The 24,539-nt window shown below is 53.7% G+C and overlaps 10 protein-coding genes across 10 annotated transcripts; 3 read left to right on the forward strand and 7 right to left on the reverse strand.

The window, feature by feature from the left end:
• Positions 1-295: 295 nt before the first annotated feature.
• On the forward strand, positions 296-2,599 carry SMAC4_04091 (uncharacterized protein; the record flags this gene model as incomplete). The annotated part of the gene is made up of 1 exon (XM_003346610.1): positions 296-2,599. One exon carries the CDS (start codon positions 296-298, stop codon positions 2,597-2,599), a length of 2,304 nt encoding a protein of 767 aa, XP_003346658.1.
• A 4-nt stretch (positions 2,600-2,603) lies between these two features.
• Positions 2,604-5,806, reverse strand: SMAC4_04092 (uncharacterized protein). The gene has a single exon (XM_066090050.1). It carries the CDS (start codon positions 5,527-5,529, stop codon positions 3,265-3,267), a length of 2,265 nt encoding a protein of 754 aa, XP_065947126.1. The 5' UTR covers positions 5,530-5,806; the 3' UTR covers positions 2,604-3,264.
• A 950-nt stretch (positions 5,807-6,756) lies between these two features.
• Positions 6,757-7,493, reverse strand: SMAC4_04093 (uncharacterized protein). Its single transcript, XM_003346612.2, has 3 exons — positions 7,392-7,493; positions 7,078-7,297; positions 6,757-6,997 (listed from the first exon to the last, which is right to left on the reverse strand). The coding sequence occupies exons 2-3, from the start codon at positions 7,295-7,297 to the stop codon at positions 6,969-6,971; spliced, it is 249 nt and encodes an 82-aa protein (XP_003346660.1). The 5' UTR covers positions 7,392-7,493; the 3' UTR covers positions 6,757-6,968.
• Positions 7,494-7,828: 335 nt separating this feature from the next.
• Positions 7,829-10,725, reverse strand: SMAC4_04094 (uncharacterized protein). The gene is made up of 2 exons (XM_003346613.3): positions 9,467-10,725; positions 7,829-9,386 (listed from the first exon to the last, which is right to left on the reverse strand). The coding sequence occupies exons 1-2, from the start codon at positions 9,718-9,720 to the stop codon at positions 8,129-8,131; spliced, it is 1,512 nt and encodes a 503-aa protein (XP_003346661.2). The 5' UTR covers positions 9,721-10,725; the 3' UTR covers positions 7,829-8,128.
• A 245-nt stretch (positions 10,726-10,970) lies between these two features.
• On the forward strand, positions 10,971-12,837 carry SMAC4_04095 (uncharacterized protein). Its single transcript, XM_066090051.1, has one exon. It carries the CDS (start codon positions 11,271-11,273, stop codon positions 12,735-12,737), a length of 1,467 nt encoding a protein of 488 aa, XP_065947127.1. The 5' UTR covers positions 10,971-11,270; the 3' UTR covers positions 12,738-12,837.
• A 154-nt stretch (positions 12,838-12,991) lies between these two features.
• Positions 12,992-14,212, reverse strand: SMAC4_04096 (uncharacterized protein; the record flags this gene model as incomplete). Its single annotated transcript, XM_003346615.2, has 1 exon — positions 12,992-14,212. The coding sequence occupies one exon, from the start codon at positions 14,210-14,212 to the stop codon at positions 12,992-12,994; it is 1,221 nt and encodes a 406-aa protein (XP_003346663.2).
• Positions 14,213-14,936: 724 nt separating this feature from the next.
• Positions 14,937-16,207, reverse strand: SMAC4_12927 (uncharacterized protein). Its single transcript, XM_003346616.2, has 2 exons — positions 16,029-16,207; positions 14,937-15,971 (listed from the first exon to the last, which is right to left on the reverse strand). The coding sequence occupies exons 1-2, from the start codon at positions 16,119-16,121 to the stop codon at positions 15,159-15,161; spliced, it is 906 nt and encodes a 301-aa protein (XP_003346664.2). The 5' UTR covers positions 16,122-16,207; the 3' UTR covers positions 14,937-15,158.
• Positions 16,208-16,424: 217 nt separating this feature from the next.
• On the reverse strand, positions 16,425-20,734 carry SMAC4_04097 (uncharacterized protein). Its single transcript, XM_066090052.1, has 2 exons — positions 20,500-20,734; positions 16,425-20,419 (listed from the first exon to the last, which is right to left on the reverse strand). Exon 2 carries the CDS (start codon positions 20,031-20,033, stop codon positions 16,848-16,850), a length of 3,186 nt encoding a protein of 1,061 aa, XP_065947128.1. The 5' UTR covers positions 20,034-20,419; positions 20,500-20,734; the 3' UTR covers positions 16,425-16,847.
• A 516-nt stretch (positions 20,735-21,250) lies between these two features.
• On the reverse strand, positions 21,251-23,368 carry SMAC4_04098 (uncharacterized protein). Its single transcript, XM_003346617.2, has 3 exons — positions 23,234-23,368; positions 22,238-23,054; positions 21,251-22,165 (listed from the first exon to the last, which is right to left on the reverse strand). Exons 2-3 carry the CDS (start codon positions 22,761-22,763, stop codon positions 21,606-21,608), a joined length of 1,086 nt encoding a protein of 361 aa, XP_003346665.1. The 5' UTR covers positions 22,764-23,054; positions 23,234-23,368; the 3' UTR covers positions 21,251-21,605.
• A 271-nt stretch (positions 23,369-23,639) lies between these two features.
• On the forward strand, positions 23,640-24,510 carry SMAC4_04099 (uncharacterized protein). Its single transcript, XM_003346618.2, has 2 exons — positions 23,640-23,788; positions 23,883-24,510. Exons 1-2 carry the CDS (start codon positions 23,731-23,733, stop codon positions 24,254-24,256), a joined length of 432 nt encoding a protein of 143 aa, XP_003346666.1. The 5' UTR covers positions 23,640-23,730; the 3' UTR covers positions 24,257-24,510.
• Positions 24,511-24,539: the final 29 nt, after the last annotated feature.

Consider the following 24,539-nt stretch of genomic DNA (forward strand, 5'->3'; position numbering starts at 1 on the left):
TGACTCGAGTTCTTCCCCATTCTCCCCATACTTTTCCCCGCCCTCCACGGACCTGACGCCCTGACCAATTCGACCTGTTTGCGATCCAATTCGCCCAGTAACCGCGACCGCATCGAGTGCGCACCAGCCAGCAGCAAGCAAGCAAGGCAAGTTGCGACGACGGACGAGGGCACTGTAATCGCATTCCGTCTGAGCTCTCCTCCATCGAAAACTGCGGCCGGAACTCGTGGGGAACAAGCAAAGGAAGAAGGGGTTGGCTGAATGGGCAGGCCATCATGTTGGACGACGGCAGCTCATGAAAGTCTCCAGCCGATTTGACGGGTCGATATGCGGCACCATCTTCTTGCATCGTCCGTCGTGGAATTGGTCTGCCATTGCCGCCTCCGCAACCGCAATTGCTGCCACCACACCTTCACAGCTCGGTGACCAAGGCAGCGGACGAAGAAGACAGGTTGCGACAGCAGGCCTCGGCCCAGCAACACAACGACGGCGCTTCCATGGCGGCTGGACCTCACAAAGTGGCCTTGTCGACGGAGCCGCGAGGAGACCCATACGCGGCTCCACCGGCTGCCCGCTACTGACCACCTCATCCCTGCGAGTAACTCCCACCAGCTTGTCCGGCACGAGCAGCAGACGAGCACTCGACTCCAACTTCTTCCGCTATTCCGTCTCCGCTCCCCAGAAGAAGAGCCACACGGCGGCGGCGGCAGCCCCGGTCCCTGAGCCCGAGCCCGAGCCCGAGCTCGTTGCTGCAGCCGCCACCGAACCCAGTGCCGATCAGAAGCCCGCCGCCGACTCCGTATTCTCGGCCCCATCCGCGCTACATGACGATCCACCGACCGAACCCCCCTGGGGCGCAAACCCACAATCACAAGAGCCGCCCGAATCTCACAATGTGAACCCCGGTCATCTTACCAAAGAAGAGCTGCTTGAACTGGTAGATCCCTATCGTGGCCTGGATGGAACGGTTGAAGACCACCTCAAGTTCATTCGCGATCCTCACATGCACAACTATGCGCCAGCTGACAGGCCCCGGTTCACCTTCGTACAAAATGAAGACGATTACGAATATCCAGGTCCGGACGAAGTGATCGGTCTGTGGGAAGAGGAGGGCCAACGTACACTGAGCGACCTCAGATTTGCTGTGCTCGTGCGGCTGCGCACGCCACACAAGGTTGACCTTGACACTATATACGACCTCTACCAACAACTACCGGAACCGCGCATGCCTTTCATTAATGGTCGATTGCGACATCAGCTCCTCAAAGCACTAGGGCAGCCTCAGCGGAGAAACTCCAAGTCCATGCTTCGGTACTTTGCCGTCATAGCGGATGTGAGGAACTGCAGCATGCCCTTGACGGCAGGGGAGTGGAATTGCGCCATCTCTTTCGCAAGTCGTTATGTTGGCACCGTCACCGAAACTCAGGCGCAGTCTGCCATGAGACTATGGCGCGAAATGGAAGTCGACGCTGGCATCAAGGCGACCGAGGTGACCTTCAACATTCTCTTTGACGTGGCTTCAAAAGCCGGCAACTTCACCCTCGCCGAAATGATTTACCAGGAAATGGTCAGCCGCGGGCACTATTTCAACCGCTATCACCACGTGAGCTTGATCCATTTCTTTGGCCTCAAGAGGGAGACGGGTGGACTGCGCGCCGCGTTTCGTGAGATGGTTGAGGCAGGCGAGATGATTGACACAGTTGTCCTCAATGCCGTCATATCTGGATTGTTGCGATCGGGCGAGGAAGCAGCGGTCGAGCGCATATATGCTTGCATGGTGGCTTCTATGGCGAAGTGGTCCAAGGTACCGTTCCCGGCTCGGAGTTACGCCAGCGATCGTGCCATCACACAGTCGCTGAAGATGATGGCTCGGGTTGCAAAGAAAGCTCCCGAGCTGCAACAGAGCTTTCAAGAGATGGCGCCGATGCATCCAAACCTTCGGACGTACAGTATTCTTGTCAAGTATTACGGTGTTGGGTGCGGAGATCTCTCTCGCGTGGCCAAGTACATCGACGAGATGAAGCTGTTCGACATTCCAGTTCACGGCTCCATCTTCAAGGTTTTGTTCAAAGCTTTTGACCGTCATGGGGGTTACCCAACTTCGGCATGGAGCGCGAAGCGGTTAGAGTCAATCTACTCAGCCCTAATAGAGGCCATCGACGCTGGAAGGACACTTATTCATCAGTCAGCCCCTCCACCAGTTGATGAGCATCCACCGGCTGATGAGGAAGCGTTTCATGATGATCACCTTCAAGAAGACCACAATCATGAGCCAGCCCATGTTCAAGAAGAAGGCACCCAGGAGGAACACCACCCTGAAATCTACGACGACGACGAAGCTGAACTACCCTACGAATACGAAGAGGAGGATTATCCGCAAAGGAAAGAATGGGGTGTCGACCGTCCAGGCATCGAGATCAAGACCTGGTTGGCCATTTGGGTCCTGCGCGCATTCATGCGGTGCACCGACGCCGACCGAGTCGTCGAAGTCTATGAGCAACTTAGGGCGCGCTGGGAGCTCAACGATAAGGACGAGTTATTCATGGCCGACTTCCTGTCCTCGCTTCTGATTAATGGCTCGAAAAGACAGAAATGGTAATACAGTACAATGCAGCATATCACGACAGAACATAGAAACACCAAAGACAGACAGACAGAAGAGGTCTGTCAGCAACATGACACAGAACGTCACGGGCACCATTATCATGAGTTGATGATGCTTATGCACATATTTTACATACAATCCACATTTACAGATACAGAGTTGTTGTTGTTGCTGTTTTATATCATTTTATGGCGGTGGTGGTGGTGGTGGTAGTTGAAGGTCAATGTTCTTTGTATATTGCTTTATTTTTTCCAAGACGCGGACCAGTCGCGTAGTCTCTATCTGTATCTGTTGCATTTGCATGTTTGGTTGAACAAGAAAGGCGAGCTTTGCGAGCCGGAGTTGTGACTCCGAAGAGGAAACTTTATGTGGTTGTATAAATGATAGAAGTTAGAGACAATGTTAGAGGCGGCAGATCACTCCAAGCATTTAAGCGACGCTCAATCGACGAATATTATACGCACGCAAGAAATTCCAACCACCATCATAGACTGGTCTTCAGTTCTCTCTTATTTACCGTTCCGAAGATGTCTTCGCTGTAGCTTACAAAAGCTGGTATCATTATGTGCATAGAACTTTCATCTCCCTTCCCAACCCACACACACACACCATTAAACTTATTTACTGTCACCGGGTGACACTTGCTACCGCAATCACCCTTATTTAACCTTACTCATGATAGTCTCCGGTCCTCTAACAACGTCCATCTGGGCGGCCCTAGCCTTGACCGCATTCAACATGCTTCTCTCAAAGTCATCTCTAGACCTCAACACCGCCTCGACCCAGCTAATTTGCAAATCCCAATACTGGCTCTTGAACTCCGCAAACGCGTCGGGGACCGCCTCCCTATCGACCGTCAACAGCTGCAGAAACGGCTCCGACGCGCGCCACGTATCCTTGATGGCGTTGCCCACATCCGGGTTGGGCAAGCTGTTGAAGAAGTCAAAGGCCGTGGAAAGGTCGTCATAGATCTTGTCCTGGAAGTTATCCTGCCTGCGGAACTTGGCGCCCTTGTTGCGGACCGACGATAGGTAGCGGATCAGCAGCTCCTCGGCAAAGATCTCGATGAAGATGTCGACGAGCGAGTGGTGCAGCACCAACTTGTAGTCGGACACGTACTCCTCGAACGTGGCGATCATGGAAGCCATGGCGTTGGTCGTGTACCATCTCGGGGTGAAGAAGTCCGGCATGACGGTGCGGAAGTCGACCGCGAACACCAGCTGCGCGAACTTGGTCATGCACCACGTGCTCAGGTCGACGTAGCCGTCGCGCAGAGCGTTGATCTCCGTCTCGGCCCGGTCCATGTACTGCGGCGACACCAGCGGGCTGAACTTGCGCCGGAAGTCGGACAGGTAGGCCATCCGCCCTTCGTCCTCATTGTCGTCGATACAGGCAATTTGGTCGTTGGCTGTGGCCACAAGCCAGTCCTGCAGAGGCTGGAAGCCTTCCAATTCTGGCTGACCTTGTAGGGGTTGCAGCTCGTAGCGCGCAGCCTCGTCTTCGAGCATCTTCTGCCAGGATTGCTGGCGGGTACGCAAGCGCTGGAACATGGCGTCGATGACACCTTCCACGACATCGGCACGCTTCGAGTTGCCCGCGGCATCGACTTGCTCGCGAAGCATGCGCCAGAGGTCGACCAGGTTCTTGGTGCGGAAGTATCCATACTCGTCCTGGTCAAGGTTGCCGCCCTCGACGTTGCGGTCGGCAAAATCCTTGCACTCCTGCTTGTAGATACGGTCGATCCACTCGTCGAGGAACTTGATGATGAGGGCGCGGAAGTCGCGCACCAGTTCTGCCTCGCGGTTGTCGATCACATGGGGTGTTAGTTCGTCCTGCTTCATGCCCAACTTGGTCATCTTGCGATAGTATGCCTCAGGCCAGCTGATGATGGCTAGTGTGTGTGCCGAGCTGGTCCCCGGGTCGTCGATTAGCGCAATAAGGTAGTCGTGCATCAGGCCGTGGTAAATGGTAGCCCATGTCTTGAATATCTTCCACTTCTTGGGCATGAGTGGTGTCATGCCGATTTTGACAGCGTTCAGGTCGTTGAAGTACCATTTCAAAGACTTATCGAGCATATCCGGGTCACCCAGGAATTTCTCTCTGCTCTCCTTGAACTGGTCCTCTGCAAAGGTCTTGATAGCCTTCAAGAACTTGTCCTTGTAGCCCCTGACCGTCTTGGCGCCATCGGTTATGCTCTGGAAGCGCGTAGCCATTTCCTTGTGATCCTTCAGCGCTTCTTGCAAAGCCAAAACCCTCTGGTCGCTCTTCTCCTCAGCCTCTATTATCAGTGCAAACCGCACTACCAAACTGTTGTTGTCTGCAATGACCAGGTTGATCAAGCTCATGGCCACGAGGGTGATATTCACATCAAACCACTCAATGTATTTATCCAGCCGCGAAAAGTAATCTTCCAATGTAGACTGCAGGCCCGGGTCGTCGCCTCTTTGTATTTGTTCGATAGCATCGTCGCGGATATTACGGAGCTGCGTCAACTCGTAGTGAATAGCCAGCAAGTTGGGCATGTTCTCGGGGTCCTCGTCGTCCTCGTTCAGCATCCTGTCGATGGCGTCTAGGCGCTCGCTGAAAGTCTCGAGGTTGCGGCGCATAGTCTCGACGGCGCCAAAGTTGCGGTGGGCTTGCGATACCAGGTTGATGGTCGCAAAGTCGGTGATCATGTCTTGCGACTCGGAGCAGATCTTGTCGATTTTCATCATTTCCTCCTTGATCTGCTGCACCGTCTTTTGTCCCTCGGACAAGCCGTTCATACCGGCCTGTGTCGTCTCGAGCTGCTCCCGCAAGCCGCTGCGAAGTTGGGAGTCGACGGCTGCCTTTTTCCGCATGAACTCGGCCTTGAGGGTGGTGATCTTGTCGAGATCATCGGGGTGCCGGAGCAGCTCGGCGAGGTTTACTGGTGGCAAATCCATCTTGGTGTGTGTGTGTGTATATGTATTATCGGTGTGGTGGTGGAAAGTTGGTTGTTGGATATGTTGTGCTTCTTCTTGATGTCGTCTTCCGTGATCCGTGTAGCGTGTTGCCTGGACGGCAAGTCTGCATGTTCGCTTCACCTCATACCATGTCGCGCAATGTGTTCAGCGTAGGTTCCCGTCGCCTGCGTAAAGAAGATGGGGATGTTGATCTCTCGGCTATTCAGTGTGTCCGTGGTGGTGTGTGGTGGTAGTGTAGCGTTGGTGTTGTGTTTTGTTGCGGCTCCCTGCTCCTGGCAGGTGGAATGGAATGGCGGTTGACGTTGTGATGGTTGGGGGAAACCGGCGGCGTCGCAGGTACCCTAGCGGACCCTGACAAGTACCTGGCACTAACAGGCAAGGGGTGAGCTCTAAAAGGGTACCTTCGCTTTGCGCTGGCGCAAAGTACATAGGAATCCATTTACACGGGAAAACGGAGGCTGGCCGATTGGCTTGTGCGCATAGGTGCATATCTGCAAACTTACTGTAACGATGGCGGTATCCTGTGAAACATAGGTTGACTGTGCCGAGGACCATCCGGTCCAGGGGCTTTGTTTACATTGGTTGGTCTTTCCTAATCGCTATAGCTACCGTCATGTCCTCCCGTGCGCAACTCGTCGCCCCCGTATGGTACCAAGATCGAGATGCCATGCGCATGGCTGGAGTGGATGAGATTTTCATATTTGATAGGCATCATGACTACGAATAGTTGACCGGGAAGTTACTGGCAACGATACCCTGAAATTGTGAGCATGAAGCTACATCCTTGAGCTCGCATGATCGATCGCCTTTCTTCTCAAGGTCGCGTATGTGAGCTTCAAAGTTGTACCGGAGCAGCAACGAGGTCAGAAACACCGCTTTCCCAACCGGTAGTGCTGCTCCGACCATACCTTATCTGAGAAGACTTACCAAAGTGTCACTGTATAGAGACGCATTCAGGGCATGGTGGACTACGCAGCTTGCTTATCTCGCAGCCTTTAGTCGAAGGAGTCAGTAACTCCTCGGTCATCCCGTGCCATATTTCATCCAAACTAGCTTTGCTTCCATCCGTGATCACAGCTTCAGCCAGAGGAACCCAGCACCCATTGCCACCATCCATCTCCCCCTCATCGATGTCAAAAAGGTTGTGTTAGAGCCATTGGTTCTCGGAGGGTCCAAAAAGAGACAAATGTCGGGGTTGATGATGATGGTGGTTTCTATCCGTGTCGTATCATATACAGAAGAACGCCCGGACAGTCCGGACTACCTGCATCTACATCCGTGCTGGTCGGTGTCTTTGCGTTTTCTCCCCTTTCGGTATATTCCCCTTTCCCCCTATTACGCACGCATCAAGCTCATCGGCCCGCTCAATACTTCCCGATCATATCGGCACACCCGCATCACAGCTAGTAGCGAGCCGTTTAAGAGCGGGGGCGGTAGGTCTGCCAGACTGTTGTGTTTGAAACCAGATTACGTCAGTGGGGACCGCATTACTTTTTGCAACTCTTGGACAGGGAGAATATCACGCACCGGCAATGCCAAAGGGAGCGCCGAAGCCGACGACGCAGTACATGAGGTAACGGAACCAGAAGAAGCGGGTCTTGGGGTTGAAGGGAAGGTTGGAGCGGGGACCCTCGGGGTAGTGGTAGGGCGACGAGAGCTGGGCGCGGGTGGTCTGGAAGGTGCGGCGAGCAACGAGGCTGAAGGGCTGCTGGCGGGGAGCCGCGCGGAGGGCAACACGGGAGAACATCTTTTTTCTCGCAAAGCAATTCACATGCAGTCAGCAATTGAGTCGGAGAGCTTGAGGGGAGCTGCAGAGTGGTATCGCAAGGAGAACGGCATACCTTGAGTGGAGATTTGGCGATTCCTTGCTCGGTCAGAAGCTGGTGGTCAAGGAGAGTCGAGGGTGGGAAAGCACTTGGAGTGTGGTGATGAAACTGGAGGAGCTGCCCGTGGTGGTCCGTGACGCTAGTGCGGAATCTTGACGTTCGGAATTGGGAATAAGCTCGGCTGTCTCAGCTGGCCGCACAGCTCTGGCAGCTGTGCGTGGTGGGTGTCGGGCCTGGCCAGTCGCAGGCCATTGATTATTGTGGCATGACTTTTTGCGCATCTGGAGGAAAACGCTCACCGTACAGGTACTTTGCACGCGCGCAAATGGGTCCTCTGGCCATTTCCCGTTCCTCCAGCTGCCAAGTACCTTCAACCGATGTTGGCCCAAGCTCTCGAGCTTGAGCACGTCGAGGTACAAAGCACGTCACTGCCAGCTCTCTTATCGGAGCAAACTTCATGGCGCTTATCGGGTTATCACCTCTTTATCTCGCCTATCTCGGCGGTTGCATGGTCCTAGGTCCTCAACTTACACGCAAAAGGCTACATTCCAACTGCGACTCAGAGCAAATGACAATGTTCAAGATGGTATATCTCAAAGGTGTTTTATGTTCAGGTATCATTTCCAACTCTTTGCTTCTAATAAGGCTGCCACGCTACAAATAAACACCATCACCCAAACATGCAGAGGTATATCCGGTTTAAATAGGTACAACAAATGAAAACCACCCTTTTTCGCCCATCCGCACTCTCTTTATTTGAGAGTCACCAACTCCTCAGCACTGGTGGGATGAATAGCCACGCAGCTGTCGAAGTCGGCCTTGGTCGCGCCCATCTTCATGGCAACACCGAAGCCCTGGAGGATTTCGCCGCTGCCAAGGCCGATGATGTGCAGACCAACAACCTTCTCCTCGGGGCCGGCGCAAATGAGCTTGTAGGCAGTAGGCGCCTTGTCTTCGGGCTGCATCATGGCGTAGTACATGGCGGTGAAGTTGGACTTGTAGATCTTGAGGTTCTCGGCGCCGTACTTGGCAACCGCCTGGGGCTCGGTGAGGCCGATGGAACCAATCTCAGGGTGCGCGAACACCACGGATGGCACGTTATCGTAGCTCAGCTTGGCTGTCCTGAACTGCTCGGGGCCAAACAGACGGGCGGCCAACCTGCGACCGGCAGCGATGGCAACGGGGGTCAACTCGATGTGACCGCACACATCACCAAGGGCGTAGATGTTCTCGGTACTGGTGTTCTGGTACTCGTCCACCTCGATATAGCCCTTCTCGTTGGTCTTGATGCCGGCCTTGTCCAAACCGAGACCCTCAACCGCCGGTGTGCGGCCAACAGCCCAGATGAGGTGGTCGACATCGGCAATCGACTGCTCGCCCTCGCCCTCCTTGAAATTGAGAGCCAGCTTGCCCGCCGCATCCTTCTCGACGCTAGTGAGGAGGCTCCTCTTGTGAATCTTGACTCCAAGGCGCTCATACTCCTTGACTGATACCTGCTGGATCATGGGATCGAAGGTGCGAAGGAAGGTATCGTGACGGATGAAAAGGTGGGTCTCCACGCCAAGAGCGTTGAACATGCCGGCGAACTCGACAGCAATGTAACCGGCGCCAACAAGAGCAACCTTCTTGGGAAGGGTCTCGATATCGAAGAAACCGTCGCTGTTGGTGCCGTGCTCGGAGCCGGGGATATGGGGAGGAATGGTCGGGTTGCCGCCCACGGCGATCAGGATCTTCTTGGCGTTGACGACAGACTTGGTGCCATCATCAAGAGTGACCTCAACCGAGTTGGGGGACAGAAGCTTGGCCCAGCCGTGAACGTACTCGACCTTGTCATTGGCGAGGTTGCGCTCGTAGATGCCGTTGAGACGGGCAACATAGGCGTCGCGCTTGTGCTTGAAAGTAGTCCAGTCGAAGGGAGCAGTCTCCTTGAAACTGAAGCCGTAGTCCTTGGCCTGGTGAACGGTTTCGGCAATGAAAGCGGCGTTGAAGGTGACCTTTTTGGGTACGCAGCTGCGGAGGAAAATAACTTGTCAGATCTTGATTATCTGAGGAGGACGGGCCGCAATGACACAAGGTTGGAAGTCACTTACCCAACGTTGACGCATGTACCTCCCAAACGCTTGCCCTCGATTACCATGGACCTGATGCCATACTTGCCAGCAGCGGCGCGGGCAGTCGCAATGCCACCACTGCCACCACCAATGACGAGAAAATCGGTTTCCTTGGAAATGGGAGCCATGTTGAGAGCTGTAGCAGAGAAGTGTCTGGACAAAGAACCAACTCGGCCTGAAGCTAGTCTGGACGAGACAACAGAAGGTCGAACAAGGAAGGACAGAGAGGGCATGGACGAAAGATATAACCACCACAACGGTGTCCGGGGCTGGTATCGCAAATATGAGTGGTCTGGGCGGACGCAGGGTCAGGGAGTAAATAAAGAGACGGCCGCGGGGTTACGGTTGCGAACGTTCAGCTGCGGTTGGTAATCCTTCGGGCGTGTTTGCGGTGGTGTTGGGGCGGGTACATAGTTATCTGTGTCTGCGAGGACTGCAGGCTGGCGGCCCCAGGATTTGGAATATGTACGCTAGTGTCGGTACACTGTCTCAAGTGGGGGACCACCTTGTTCCAATTGCGACAGGCAGGAGGATCTAGAAAGTCTATAAACCCAATCCATTGTGACACTACAAGACACCGGGATACCACATCAGAGGGCAATTTGGGATTTGAAATCGGAATGGTGACATGACCTAGACCCTATCTGACGCAAGCGCGGTCGTGTCCGGTAAACATGCCGAGGTTGGCGGTGGTGGTAGGATTGTAGAGATGACTTCCTGATGTCCAATCCGAGTATGTAATCATTCCAGATTACACGACCAACCGAGAAGACCTTGACACGTTGTATCTGTTACGGCGTCTCCATCTTTCTCTTCTTTTGCCGTCCTTCGGATAATGATATCATGGAGCCCGTATCTTTAAGTTAAAATGAGACTGTGGAAAAATCGAGTAGGAGACGAGTTGAAAGGATGGGTTATGGTCAGTAAGCAACGCAGAATGCCGAATCGCGTAGAAGTCGATCATGTAAGCAAAGACTCCACATTGACCATCGGGATTATCAGGCAGTCCGCAAGGGGAAGTCTAACAGAGTTGTGGGTTGTGAAACTTCTTTCAGTATTGTACAACTGAGAGCTTAAATACTAGGAACTAGGACCCGGGGAGACGTTGGGATGGAACGGGACGTTTGTTTCGTCAATTGCATGCCACTGGAAGATCTGAAGAAAAGGCGTCAAAGGGACCTTCCGCCCGCATCTGATGTTCATGTGCTTGCCCCGCGATCGGAACGATTGCCGCGATAAAAACCTAAGGTTTGCCTGCCGTGGTTGCCGTGCCAGCAAGGTTCTCGAAACCCGGCAGGCATATGGGCCAGACCGGATTTAAATCCTTGGCACCTGTTGAACCAATCCAGCTCGGTACTTAATAAATGCTAGTACTTTTCCCATCACTTGCGGTAATCGGTAACAAAGGCCTTGTACTCACACCTCATCCCGAGATAGTGGATTTTCACTTTCATCTACAAACTTCCATCACTTTGGGGCAACAAGAGTCCGAATCAACACAACACAAACACAAACACCAATTGTCTCACCTCGGTCGAGGCATCTCACGACTCTCCAACTCGATACAAAAAAGAGAGTTTTTCACTCACTAGCCATCAAAGAGGCGAGAGCTTGGTTTGTGTGAGCAACGAAGAGAGTCAGGCGCTGAATATCGTCTTCAAGCCACTCGAATCATTCGGTTGCTGGGGGGAGGACCGCATACAACAAATCGCTGTCTTTACGATCGCTACTGAGGAATTTTCTGACTGGAGGCAAGTCCGGTGTTGCCGGCCAGTTGCACATCATGCCCAAGCCCACCGCGCTGGCCAAGCTGCCTCTTGCTCAGTTGCAGGAGCTTATGGTCCGGTGTGGTCTGCCAAAGTCTGGTCCCAAGTTTCAGCTATACAACCGTATCCGAACCGCTGCTAGAGAGCACAAACCTTTAAGGCCTGACTCTCGCATCCTCAGCATCGACCTGGGTCTCAAGAACTTTGCCTACAGTGTTCTCACTCCAGTTTTGCAAGACAGCAAAGCCAAGGCCCAAGAGTATCCTTTGCCTGGAGACGAAGGGATCGGGTTCAACAGGGCCATGGCCGAGAAGAACCCCGTTACTGGAGACAAAGGTACCAGGTTCAACAGGCCAGGGGGAGAGGGTGTCCTTGACACGGCCTCGTTCTTCGAGAAGCTTGAATCAACCCCGAACAACGACTTGGTCAAAACTCTCGAACCAAATCTAATGACTGAAACGAAGTATGATATACGCAACACTACAAGGCATGTGGCTGACCTGCACGAATGGCGCCATCTCAACCTTCTGCCATGGCTTGAGAAGAACAATATCGACGGAAGGAATACGGACGCCATCGGGGAGAACTTTGCCCCCAACGCCATGGCCGACATGGCCTACCGCCTTATCACGGAACATATCCTGCCCAAAAACCCCACCCACATTCTCATTGAGCGTCAGCGCTTCCGCACCGCCAACGCGGCCGGCATCTTTGAGTGGACCGTCCGTGTAAACATGCTCGAATCCATGATCTACGCCATCCTGGAGGTCATGAAAGCCCGCGGCGAGTTCAAGGGCGTCGTGGTTGCCGTACCGCCCAAGCGCGTGGTCAACTATCTTGTGGACAAGTACGAACGCGAGATACCCGAACCCAGCGAACTTCACAAGCCCAGAAGGTCCAGGCCAAAGCGGGTACCGGCAAAGATGTTGCCTGTCGATGAGATTTCACCCGAGGAGGACCAGGATGACGAGCTTCTCAACCCGTTCGCGGAGCCCGTCAACGTTGACGACAAGGAAGTCAAGGCCAAGATCAAGGACGTTAAGAAGGCCCGCATGTTGCTTTTGGCTTCTTGGTTCAGGAATCAGGAGAAGCTCGGTCTCGCAACCAAGGAGATGCAGCGCATGGCCGAGTATTTCGTAAGGGCCGCTCCTCCAACTGTCTACAGCCTAAATCTAACCAAGCAGAAATTGAAAAACGACGCTGTAATAATGCCGGAGCCAAAGGATCTCCCCAAGTCTCTTGGCGTTGGCACGTTGATGGGCAAGAGAATGGAGAGGACGGAGCGCGTTACCAAGGGCGAACACATTGAGAAGATGGACGACTTGTGCGACTCGGTTACTCAGGGACTCGCCTGGATGGAGTGGGGGTTGACGTTGGAGGAAGCTATCAAGAGGAAGCCGTGGATTATGGACGATAACGTGGCACCGGAGAAGCCTAAGCTGGGCATTCCGGAGAGGAAGAGAACAACGGGCGGAGGTCGATAAACAGCGGGCTCGAGACAGATCGGGTGTATGTATGATAAAGTGTTGTCAAGATACCTGTCACAAACATGCAACAAACTGCGTTCTCTCACTACGTTGCCTCCCGATGATATTGTAACTATCATCTTGCAAAGATGGCATATGTTACTGCGCAAGACTGTCAATATAAACATGGGTATCATATTAATCCAGACCTCAAACGCAGCTTCCACCTAGAGATTACCTAGTTACTAAACTCCAAAACCCCCCCTCTATCCTTACTCACTCCAATACTCATCATACATGCCCTCTTCCCGCTGAGTACTAATCCACTCCTCACTCGCCAGTCCCCTCGCCATCCTTCTCTTCAGCCCCTGCGGATCCTTATGCCAGTCGCATGCATAATCGCACTCAGGCACCTGCGTCTCCCCAAAATACCTACAAATCGCCGCATGCCGACAAGAGCTGGTATCCTCACAATACGCCACCAGCCTGCTGAGGCTCTCCTGCCTCGCCTGCTTATTGTTGATCCCATTCGCACCCGCGTGTTTCGACACAGGCTCCCTCGCGACCAAGTTACACACGCGGTCCCGATCCTCGCGGCTGTAGTACAGAAAACAATAGCTTGCGTTCCCGTCACGACCCGCCCGCCCGGCCTCCTGGTAGTACCCCTCAAACGACTTGGGCAGCCGCCAGTGCACGACGAAGCGCACGTTCTCCTTGTCGATGCCCATGCCGAAGGCCGTCGTGGCAACGATGATATCGTAGCCCGGCTCGTTGGCAATCCATTTGGCCAACGTCTCCTCCTTGGTCTGGTTCGACAGCTTCGCGTGGAAAGGGCGGGCGCCGATGCCGTCGTGCCTCAAAGCGGCCGCGAGAGATTCGACTTCGTCGCGCGAGATGGTGTAGATGATCCCTGAGACGTTCTCGACACGCTCGCCCGTGACGTCTAATTCGGCTTTGCGATCCGCGGCCGCGCGGCGGTCGTAGACGCCCTGGAGCCAGGTGACGAAGTCGTCGTAACGGTCGTTAGCTTCGTCGCTGGTATAACGCACTTCGAGATGTAGGTTTGGTCGGTGGGCGGTCATGCTGAAGATCTTGAGTTTGCCGGGCGTCTTGCCCAACCCGAGTGTGGTGAGTACATCGCGGCGGACTTGGTCGTTGGCTGTGGCGGTGAGACACATGACTGGTACGTTGGGGAAGGTTTCGCGGAACCAGGAGAGCCGTTTGAAGTCTTTGCGGAAGTCGTGGCCCCATTCTGAGATGCAATGGGCTTCATCGACTACGATCCGTGCCAACTCTCGCTGCTCATAGACCAGTTTCAGTTTCCGTCGGAAGTGGTCGCCGGAACATAGCTCGGGAGTCACGTAGAGAAGCCGTGTAAGGGGATGCCCAGTTGCGAGGTCAGCGTAGATGTAGTCCCGCTCTGGCATGGTAGTGTTGCTGTTTAAGGTGCGAGCGTCCACGTCTGATGCCTTGAGGGCTTTGACTTGGTTCATCTGAAGGGGGTCAGTAAGTCATTCGAACGCAGGGCAGAGGAGAGATACTTGCCATAAGACTCAGCAATGGAGAGATTACGATAGTGACTAAGAAGACAAAGTCAGAATGGGCCTATCTCAACCGGAAGATGCGTTGAAGATTAAAAACATACTCCCACGATCTATGACGGCTGGAAGTTGAAAACATAGACTCTTGCCAAACGAGGTGGCAGCCTGGACGAAGACATCGTGGCCGTCGAGGGCAGCTTTGATAATTTCTCTTTGGTGTGGTCTGCGAAGAATGATTAGAACAAGGTCATGAAGGTGTCTTTATCCAATAGTTCGTACCTGAAATTCTCCTTGCCGAACTGTCGACGAAGAGTAAAGTCTATGTCCTTAAAGGAGTCGCTCCGTAGGAGAGGCATCGCGACTTTTGCCGTTGATGTTTTTGCCCGCCAGGTCGCAGAAATTGTGTGGCTCCAATTTCTGACCAGAGAGGGTAAAAGATGGATGGTGACGAGTTCATCCCATCAAGTTGGCTTTGTCACGTCTGTTTTGTTTACTTCCATCGTGGTGCATTTGAAGTGAAGTGGAATTTGAAGTTCTGTCTGGCCAGAGTTGTAGGGGGCTCCCAGAGCTGGTTGGCGGGTTAGGCGCCAAATTGCCACTGTAAGCAGCACTGTAAGGCCCCACAAGTTCAGCATTGGGCGACGTCGGTGTTGCAAATGGTTCGTCCAAGGTTCCCGTCATGATCACGGACGGAAAGGCATTGGATTCTATATCTCTAGCATATGCATTGTCTTTACTCTTTTACGTGGTAATTCTAGTGAAACAACCTCTCAATGCAGCCTTAGTAAATGCTACGAACTGTCCATGTTCTTCCTTCATACGCCCAAAACCACCACTCCGGATCCATCATCTCCTACCCAACCAACCCCTAAGGAGACGACGACATCCAACGAAGACCTCACCAAACCCCCGGAATAACCGCCCACCTCTTCCCAATCTTCTCCCTCCCAAACTTCTCCATATACCACTGCTTCCCCTTCACGGCCCTAGGCAACATGGCCGCCACCTCATTCAGCAAGAAACACCTGGCCGGCAGACACCCCCAACCAGCGGCCATGTAGAACCCAAGCCACTCGATCCACTCGCAAAAGTAATGCGGGTAAAGCATCACCTTGAACAGTCCCGCCTTGGGAATCTCGTAGTGCTTCTCCACCTTCTTGCCCGACTGTCCCTGCTGCCCATTCTGCTTCGCCAGCCTCTCCTGCCTGCGGTTTTCCCGGCGTCGGATCTCCCGCAGCTCGTCGTCGTGGTAGTAATTCGCCATCAGGCCGACGTAGAAGAGCGCGATTCCGCAGGTGAACTGAAGGGTGGGGAACGAGCTGGATAGCTGCTTGGCCCATGCCGCGTGGCTCGTAGGACCGTAGGCGGCCAGCCAGGAGCCGATGAGGGTTCCGTTGATGATCTGGAAGCCAAACGCGGAGAGCCATACGATGATGTGCATGGGCGCCATGCTGGGCTGCAAGAATGGGAAGGCGATAGCGCGGTAGGAGTAGTGGATGACGAAGAGGCCGGCGAGAACTTTGTTTTGCCAGGGGAGGTCGCTAAGAGTGAAGCCGCGCTGGGCGGGAAGGGTGCGCATCATGTAGAGAAGGGTCATGAAGCCGGGCGCTTCCATGGTGAGCCAGCCAATCCGGCCGGGCAAGTTGAGGCGGCTGGTGACTGAGGTCTTGCCCATTCCGTACCAGGAGGTGGCCCATTGAATGGAGGCGGCCTGATCGGTCGTGTTAATTGTGAGGGAAAATGTTCAACATAGTGCTGGGACACATACCACGGGAAACCACTTCCACAGGGAAAGAATGAGATCGTAATTCTCCCTCGTTGGAGGATACCAATTGTCGATTAGGCCTACAGTAGTCGTCATCTTCCTCTTTGTTGGCCGCTCGGCCGACGACTTATCTGGTGAGGTTGTAAAGTCGAAGGTGACGGCAGCTTCAAAAATTACCGGTCCGCGGACGGGTGATGTTTTTCTAAACTCCTCTATTTCCACCAAGTAGGGTGAGGTTTCTATAACCCGAGCCGGATGGCCATAGGAAATAACGAAAGAGAGAAGGTACTAAGCAAGAGCAAGAAAGTGGGAAGGAACGTGGAACGTATTCGTTGGCAGGGGCCACTTTACCATCGCCATCACCGATGCTCGGGTGACCAATGATGTCAACGAAAGCACTCCGCAATCATCCAACAAGGGCAATCTAATCTGGTGTAACAGTGACCACTAACGGCATTCCCGCCTATCACCTCCCAGCTACTTCCCCGAAATGTTACCACGGGATTTATCCCTATACTTCAAACAGCAAAAAAGAGCACATCGGACAAAGGCATCTCCGTTGATACCATCCAGTTGGACTAAATTTGAAACCCCTTTACTCTTCTAACTGCCATCAGCCATGGGGGATGCACTACTTCAACTGAAACGAAGGACATTCTGATCAAGAAGAAACACCCTCCCAACTCCAAACCTCTTTGGTATCATTTATATCTTTCATCATGACACTCGAACAAAACGCTGCACCACAGACGCCTAAACCTCAAACACCAAACCGCGCCAGCATATTCGCAAATGATAGAGAATCCATACGTTAACCACCATTCACATAACTACACATTTGTCTTCCCTTGGCGTCCCGGGAACTCCTGCCGCAGGAACCGGAATCCCCTGTCTCATCGGCCTTGGTGCCGCCCCGTTTGGGTTACCAGGAAACCCGGACTGAGGTCTATTGGCCTGGCCAATGGATGAAGGCTCAGGAGCCTGTGACGGGTTTCTCAATCCCATTGAACTCGCGGTCGAGCCCAACCTTTGGGGAGGACTTGTTGCTCCGGTACGAGGAGGAGCGGCTCCAGGTCCGGTAGCAACATCCGCGCGAGCCGCGGTAGGGCTGCTTGAGGGATGGCTGGGATGCCCTTCTGGAGGAATGTACGGTGCCTGTGTAGCAGCCACATCATAGCTCGGCGGAGCATCTTCTACTCCATCATCCGGTGCACGATTTGTGAAAGGCTGTGGTTGTTGACCAGGAAGAGGAGGAATGAGCGACCTCACAGTCTGACCCGAGGTTCTGGCCCCGTTTCTGTTCGCTATCGGGCTAGCTCCTCCACCGTTGTTCGCAGAGACATTCACCGAGCTGTTGCTTCGGCGCGTAGATGGAGCCGTGGAAGCAACCGATAGTGAGCTGCGCGATGCTGAGGCCGCTGGCCGTTGGCTCCCAAGAGTTGCGGTACTGCCGCCTCTGCCGTCCCGTAAGCTACCCCCTCCACCACGGCTACCGCCACGGGCTTGGCCTTGTCCGTGGCCCTGGCTCTGCTGTCCATTCGAGGTGCGTGCTTGCTGCTCGATGAACTGCTCCGAAAGTTCTCGTTCCCGGCGTCTACGGTCCTGCTCTTCTCTATGACGTTGTTCCTCCTCTTCCTGTAGTTGCAGTGCCAGAGCAAGGTCGTGATCCTCCTGTTCATGGGACGGAGATGTTGAGGCATCTTCTTGCACATCCCCACTCTGGGCCCGTCCCCTACGGCCTTGAACCGTCGTCCACCCACTACCCTCTCCTGAGTTACCAAAATTGTTGCCAGGGTCGTGTGAAGCGCCGCCGACAGGGCGAAAGTCACCAGAGAAGAACTCGGCTCGCTCACCATTCACATCCACTAGCGATTCCCATACTATCTCGTCATGGGTGGCGTAGCCTGCATCCGTGACAAGGGTCATGAGTTTCCCTGTCTGTGGGTGCTTATACAGGGTGGTAAAATGGTCGTTCCGGAAGAGGATCGCCACAGCTCCTGGCTTCATCGAACTGCTAATGACGTCAAGTCCCCATGTTGTAAGTTGTGTGCCAGATGTTTTCCAGAAATCTTTGATGGCAAAGATGTCCTGGAGCATTTGCTGCTCATTTTCGGTCAAGCCCTGTTCATCAGGGCTGCTCAGCTTAGCTTCCAGCTCCTCTTCACGGAACATGAGGTTCTGGGCGTCATCATACGACGCCGCTTGTCTCTCGAAAGCCCCATAGGCCGAATCATTCTTGGGCGGAAGCCATCCATGTATCAGGGGCACAGAGAAAGTGGAATAGAGTCTCATCTCTCTCGTTTTCTCGAAAGTCCCGGGGACTCGACCGCTCCTCTCGGTTGGAGGCAGATCGCTGAGCGATGTCCGGTTGAAGGCGTCTTCCATTTGCTTAGTCGGGACAAAGCGTGGGTTGACATTCATGCCCGTATGAAGGCTCTGCAGAAAGTTGTAGAGTTCGGTAATGTCCGGTAGAACGGCGTCTTCACCCAGTCGTCGTTCAGACATTAGTTCGTCAAAGACAGCATCAATAAGCAGCCCGAGACTGACTTGCTCTCGTGACCGAAGCGTCTCCACTAGGACCGTGTTGTCCTGATGCGCCGGGGTAGAAAGGATGAGAGCGTTGACAAGCGCAAGAAGCGGACAAGGTCCATTCGCATTCTGGATCAGAATCGGCGATGTCCTCGGGTTGGTTTCCGCTGTGGCGTCATACCAGTTGATTCTCTTGATTTGGTATGTCTCGGATCTGTCAACCTGGCGTAGTTGTTGCGAAGATGAACTAGCCTGCGTTTCAGCAGACCTAGGTGGTAACTCAGGTGCACTCTCTTCCGCTCTTCTCTCGGGGAGTGGTGGGGCTGGTTCGTCGGCAGACGTCGAATTAGGGGGCACGGTAGATGTTGTAGAAGGCACAGCAAGAGGAGGTGTAGGAGGCACAACAGCTCCCATTGTCGGAGGCGCGACAGGTGCTGGAATGTTATTCTCCGTGACCGGCTTAGGAGAGCTCTCATCGTCGTCGCCGAAATCCTCCCAAGTACTCCTTCGTGATGGAGGGCCAGGGCGTGTGTCGATATCGATCAAGTTCCAGTCGTCCCCCGTAGTAGCAGGCGGTTTTGCGGGTGCCCTCCCTCTGGTGGCTAAATCGCCCAAGTCATCCCATGCATGGGAATCATCAAGTGTCTCCTCTCCTGTAGTCGACGGTAAAAGCTCGGGAGCTTTTTGTGAACGCTGTTCGTCCCACTTTGCAGGATCTTCATCAGAGGGTAGTGAGAGCAATGTTGGTGGGCTCGTTGAGGGTCCAGGGGCAGGCTGCTGAGATGGGGTTGGAGACCTCCACGGGTCTCCTCCAGTGTGGCTCTGTTGCAAATCTGGAATCGACCGTTGTGCTGCGAGGTTTCCTTGGTGGTTCGGTGAAGGTTGCCAAGGGTTCTTGCTTTGTTCAGGACCTTCTGATATGCTCAAGTTTGAAAAGGATGGGAATAGCACAGGCGGTACGGGTGGTGAATATGCTGGTTGTGCCGGGATTGTGTCTTCTCCTTCGTTGGCTGATGTACTTCCTGGCATCTTTTTCTTGAACGGATTAGTTTCTGGATGTCCGTGGGAGCCCCCTGGTCGCAGTATGGTTGGTATCCGGTTGATGTCGCCTCCTACCTTGTCGGCTTCTGTCGCACCGGATCTCGAAGGTTGGGCATTGCCGCCGGGCCTCAAAACGGTAGGCACTCGGCCAATGTCACCTGGCTCTCCACCAGTGGTAGACTTGGTCCCTTCCGGGTTGTTATCAGCCCAAACATTGTCGTCCTCGATGCCTGTTAAGTTGGAGAAGCTTTGACCAGGCCTCAGAGATCGTGGCACATCACCGGCTTGTCCGTCTGACGCTCCCTGGCGTTGCTGCCCCTCACGCTCGTCGTTCCATGTCATGTTTGCCTCCGAGTTCATGGCGGAAGACCAAGAGGGTTCTCGTCGTACTGCCGGGTCCAGGGTAGCATTTGCTGGAAGAGGTTTCCTGGTGACCATATCTAGAGAGTCGTTGATCAAATGCCTAAACCAAAATCTAGTGTTCTGGAAAGTGTTGGCCGTCGAGAGGATATAAGCCCGAGGAAGCCGAGTAAACGCGTCTGAGAGGCAATGACTCGAAGAGGACCCTGTTTAGTACGTGACAACCGCCTGCGGATTATTATAGTATAGGTTTCGCTGCGTCCTTCCAAAGGGATTCGACTGAAGGTTTAAAACAGCCCTAGCCGTGGAGTAATGCTCAATCGACACAAAGCAGCCTTTCGTAGTCAAGGTCGAGATCGAGAGCGGTTCGAAGTTAAGTGAACAGTTGCGTCATTGGCGCACGACTTCTCGAGGTTCTGGGGTGTTGCTGGGATAGCGCTGCGATTCTAGCACGAGATTGGGGCCTAACATGGGTGTCGTCAGTAGATTGTTACTAGGATCCAGTGCAGAAGCGATTGGAGGACAGCATGTTTCTTCAACTTACAAGAGCAAAAGTTGGGTTGCAAGGGGTGAGCAGACGGGATATGCCTCCTCGATAAAGCCAGTTTGGTGTTGTTCGATGTAAATGCGAAATCCCAATGGACTCTGTGGTTTGAGATGGTTGTAAATGCTCAAATCGTCAAAGTGGAATGGGGGAGACGGGACGAAATCCCAGCAGCTGGAAAAGTGTGGCACAGTGGCAGTGCGAAGCTCCAGCTGCGGACTGGACTTGGACCCCTCAAGGTTCCCGTCGTAGTGGGACACTCTATCTTGGCGACCTCGGTGCTTGGCCGCAAAAGGTTGACTTGCAGGCTGAGAGGCTGACAGCCGTCACCAACAGCATAACATAAAACGATATAGAATGGCGATAAGAAACCGTCGGGATCTCAAGGGTAGATTGGCATTGGCAACGTCATTTATTTATTAAAGACTGGAGAGTTGGAGGCTGGTGCAATGCTTGGCCCAGCATGAGGACAAGGGAAAAGCACTACAGCCTGCATCTGCGAATTATGCCGTTGGCCACTTTGACGGTCTCCCAATCATGGGTCATGGCAGGTTGGCAGCAGCTACCCCTCACCACTGATCATTTCACAGGCTTCGTCATCTCCTGCCTAGAGGATTCAGGGCGGCCAGGGACATGACGGGAACGCCCGTGCATAATAGGCATCCAATATTCCAACTATTCCACTTGACAGGAACTCGGAATGTCAACATATCATTTCCGTCTGACACGGAATTATCGCCTAGCGAGAGATATATTCCGACACCTCTCAAGACAAGGTGAAGTCACATGGCCTTCCGCAACCCCATCATTCATACTCTGTAGCTCAAAAGAGTTGAACCGTCACGTAGAAGGATCACCCAGAGCCCTTTGTATATACATATATATTAGGATTATACAAACATCATTTCTCATAAGACGTCAAGCGAGTGCGCATCAAGTACACGTCCCGACTCCCCCGCTCCGTCTGTTAGTCTAATCAAGAAAGGTCTTCCACGGAACTGAATGCCATGCCTACAGTTAATGATCGTACCCAGCGCCTGAACCCAACAGCAACAACCTCTCTCATCACAACACTTCAGCCCTTAACCCAGACCTCAAAACCCCTTCTAGTATTTCGATCCTGAGGGATAAAGGGTCCTGATCCGGATACAAGCTGGTGTCTCGAAACTCTCGGCCTTGGCCATCTTCTCCTTGTCCACACTGAACCACCCCTGGGCCTCATCAATCAGCCGCCGCTTCTCCGTCATCTCTCGCTCGCACTGGTTCTGTAGCGTTTGCACAAAGATGACCTCGGCCTTCTGATCCAAGTTGTACAGCTTCGAGGCGGAATAATGCCTGACATCGTTCGGGTTGACAAAGTAGTTGACCTTGACATTAGGCATTTTACGTGCCATTGTGAAAGGGGACTTGGCCTCCTCAAAGCGCATGGCCGGTGTTGATGGCCCCGATGTCGCTCCGGAGAACAGCGAAGAGATCATGGGGAAGATGAAGAGGACAATGATGGGCAAGAGGCTCATCAGTGTACTCCACATGCTGTTGTTGCCTCCTTCTTGTTGCTGTCCAGCCTGCCGAGGACGAGTCCTGGGCCTGCCTCCGCCGAATTGGTGCACCCGAATACCGGGCCCACCACCAAAGTTGAAGACGAACTGCGGCCCTCCGTCGAAAGCTATATAAAGAGAAAAGAAACGTCAGCATTCCGAAACCCCGTAACCTGTAGATTCAAAGGCGGGACACATACCGGCTCCAAACGGACCTCCACCGAAACCTCCTCCACCAAAGAACCTCGCGAACATTTCCTCGGGGCTAATGTCTGCGTCGTCTCCCCACATGCCTCCCTGATGCGCCCTTGCTGCTCCCCTATTCCCAAACCCGGCAAACGGATTCTGCTGCTGCTGCGCGCTGGCGAACCTGCTGTCCGGGTCGGTTCCGAAGCGGTCGTACTTGTCGCGCTTCTCCTTGTCACCTAGGACGCTGAAGGCACGCGCGACCATCTTGAAGGCCTCGTCGGCATGCTCGTGGCCGTTCTTGTCCGGATGTGTCAGCAGCGACTGCTTGCGGTAGGCCTTCTTGATCTCGGCGTCGGTACATGTCTTGGACAACTCGAGGATCTCGTAAAAGGCCGTAGGTTCGCATCTCCGGATTCGCAGGACCGCGGCCTTCTGCTCGACTGTGTATTTGCGCTCCTGGTTGCCCTGGTTGTGCTGGCGGTTGTGGGCGGATGATCCGCTAGAGGCATCGGCCCCCGAGGTTGTGGCTGCGGGCATGATGTGCCCTTTTGTCTTATGGTTCCGGTCGTCAAGACGTTACTAGGTACTGTCGGTGATTATCTTTGAAGATAAAGGCCAGATGTGTTTCTGTAATCCTAGAAGTCGGATCGTCTCGTTGGCCGATCTTTCGGTTGCGAAGGGCTGAGGGATGTAGTGGCGCAACAAGGCAAAGGCGGTGTCCGTGATAACGTCGCGGTTTGATGAAGGTGGACAAGAAGCCGGGCGGCAGGTCGGTAACAGAGACCTAGTTGTTATCGGGATCACAGACCCGGGTGTGAGAAAGAGATTCTATAATGTTCTGGTGTTAGATGCCAGGTTCAGGTCCGTCCGGGTCGCGAATGTGTAAATGCATTGACAAGGAGAGCGGACAGGGGAGTCGAAAGCGTGGCTTTTTTCTGGAACCGCTGCAGCACGGAGGGGACCCCCAACCCGTGAGTTGTGGCCCCTTGTCCAAAAAGTGTACGTACCAGCCTTACTAGTCGCAGTCAGAGTGGGATACTACAAATATTAGACGATCATTTTGGAACCATTCGATACGTTCAGTATTCAACGCTTATATTTGAATAAGATACTCCGTCGACAGATAGGTATGTTTACGCCGGTAAGACACACATTGAACGGGTTGCACCAACAACTAAGCGGGCTCGGTCAGGGAGCCGGACAGCATGGAACTTCCACGCTCACCTTTCTTCCATTCCATTTACACATGGCCCGTGCACCTGACCGGAACTGGAGAACGACGAAACCGTGGAATTGGAGACAAGACGGGAACGGGCAACAAGGATGGATCCAGTTTGCTTAGTCATCCAACCAGTGTCGTCACAGCTTCCTTCAATTGACATGCTTGAGCCGATTCAGAAGCTGCAGATAGCTCAAAAAACCCGTTTAACAAAAAAAATAAACACCTGTTGTTGGAGATAGTAAAAAGATCAACAACAAATATATCCCAATATCCTAGCCCATCATGTCAACCGAAGAAGAGATCAAGTCATCCGCCCTGGACAAGGTCAGAGGCTGGGGATGTAAGTATTCACTCGTTCATTCACTCACCAACTCTCATGTGTGAGCTATCCTCACTTACACCCACAACATACTAACCCGAACTTTGGAAAACAGCCTCCTCCCTCCCCGGCATGGGCCTAGCAACCCTCATCACGGCTCTGCACTGGCGTCCCTTCCAGGCCCTGCCCATGCTCTTCACCCCTCTCCTCATGTTCTCGAGCTACCTCAGCGTGGCCGGCTTCAAGATCGACAGCGCCGGCATGACGGCCGCCTGGAGCGGCATCTACTTCCTTCTCGCTGCCCGCCGTCGTCCTGCCGCACTCAAGAACAAGTTCTCTGCTCGCGGCGCCGTGCGGGCCACGGCCATGGGTCTGAGCGCCGCCAATGTGCTTGCCGGCACCTACACCTACGTGACAGGTGATCGCAAGGCCGAGGAGCAGGAGAGGAAGGAGATGGACAAGTGGGGCATGTACAGCGATAGCGAATGAAGATTCGACAGAAACGGTTGAAACGGTGTGGAGGAGGAAGTGCGTTTGCTGTGGTTGAGCAGAGTCGGCCTGGCATGTAGGTGTGTGTTCTAGAGGGCTACGATGGACAGTTACTGGACCAGTGCACTTGTAGCATATACAGAAGTTGCTGGGAGGAGGGGGGAAAGACGGGCTCGTTGTTTCGGGGCTCTTCCGTGGGAGGAGTTGTGTGTCTGTATCATACTGTATCATAAAGAGCAAGCATTCGGCGGCGTCAAAGGCTGGGAAATGGCAAACAAGGAAA

Source organism: Sordaria macrospora, chromosome 5 (assembly GCF_033870435.1).
Source record: "Sordaria macrospora chromosome 5, complete sequence".
Classification (NCBI taxonomy): Eukaryota; Fungi; Ascomycota; class Sordariomycetes; order Sordariales; family Sordariaceae; genus Sordaria; species Sordaria macrospora.

Coding starts and splice junctions, on each gene's coding strand:
- SMAC4_12927 (XM_003346616.2), bottom strand. CDS start 16,121: ATGACGACTACTGTAGGCCTAATCGACAATTGGTATCCTCCAACGAGG. Junction 15,972..16,028: donor TGTGGAAGTGGTTTCCCGTG/GTATGTGTCCCA, acceptor ACGACCGATCAG/GCCGCCTCCATTCAATGGGC.
- SMAC4_04098 (XM_003346617.2), bottom strand. CDS start 22,763: ATGCCCGCAGCCACAACCTCGGGGGCCGATGCCTCTAGCGGATCATCC. Junction 22,166..22,237: donor TGGAGGTCCGTTTGGAGCCG/GTATGTGTCCCG, acceptor CTCTTTATATAG/CTTTCGACGGAGGGCCGCAG.
- SMAC4_04093 (XM_003346612.2), bottom strand. CDS start 7,297: ATGTTCTCCCGTGTTGCCCTCCGCGCGGCTCCCCGCCAGCAGCCCTTC. Junction 6,998..7,077: donor CGCTCCCTTTGGCATTGCCG/GTGCGTGATATT, acceptor CAAACACAACAG/TCTGGCAGACCTACCGCCCC.
- SMAC4_04099 (XM_003346618.2), top strand. CDS start 23,731: ATGTCAACCGAAGAAGAGATCAAGTCATCCGCCCTGGACAAGGTCAGA. Junction 23,789..23,882: donor CAAGGTCAGAGGCTGGGGAT/GTAAGTATTCAC, acceptor TTTGGAAAACAG/CCTCCTCCCTCCCCGGCATG.
- SMAC4_04094 (XM_003346613.3), bottom strand. CDS start 9,720: ATGCCCTCTCTGTCCTTCCTTGTTCGACCTTCTGTTGTCTCGTCCAGA. Junction 9,387..9,466: donor GGTACATGCGTCAACGTTGG/GTAAGTGACTTC, acceptor TTTCCTCCGCAG/CTGCGTACCCAAAAAGGTCA.
- SMAC4_04092 (XM_066090050.1), bottom strand. CDS start 5,529: ATGGATTTGCCACCAGTAAACCTCGCCGAGCTGCTCCGGCACCCCGAT.
- SMAC4_04095 (XM_066090051.1), top strand. CDS start 11,271: ATGCCCAAGCCCACCGCGCTGGCCAAGCTGCCTCTTGCTCAGTTGCAG.
- SMAC4_04097 (XM_066090052.1), bottom strand. CDS start 20,033: ATGGTCACCAGGAAACCTCTTCCAGCAAATGCTACCCTGGACCCGGCA.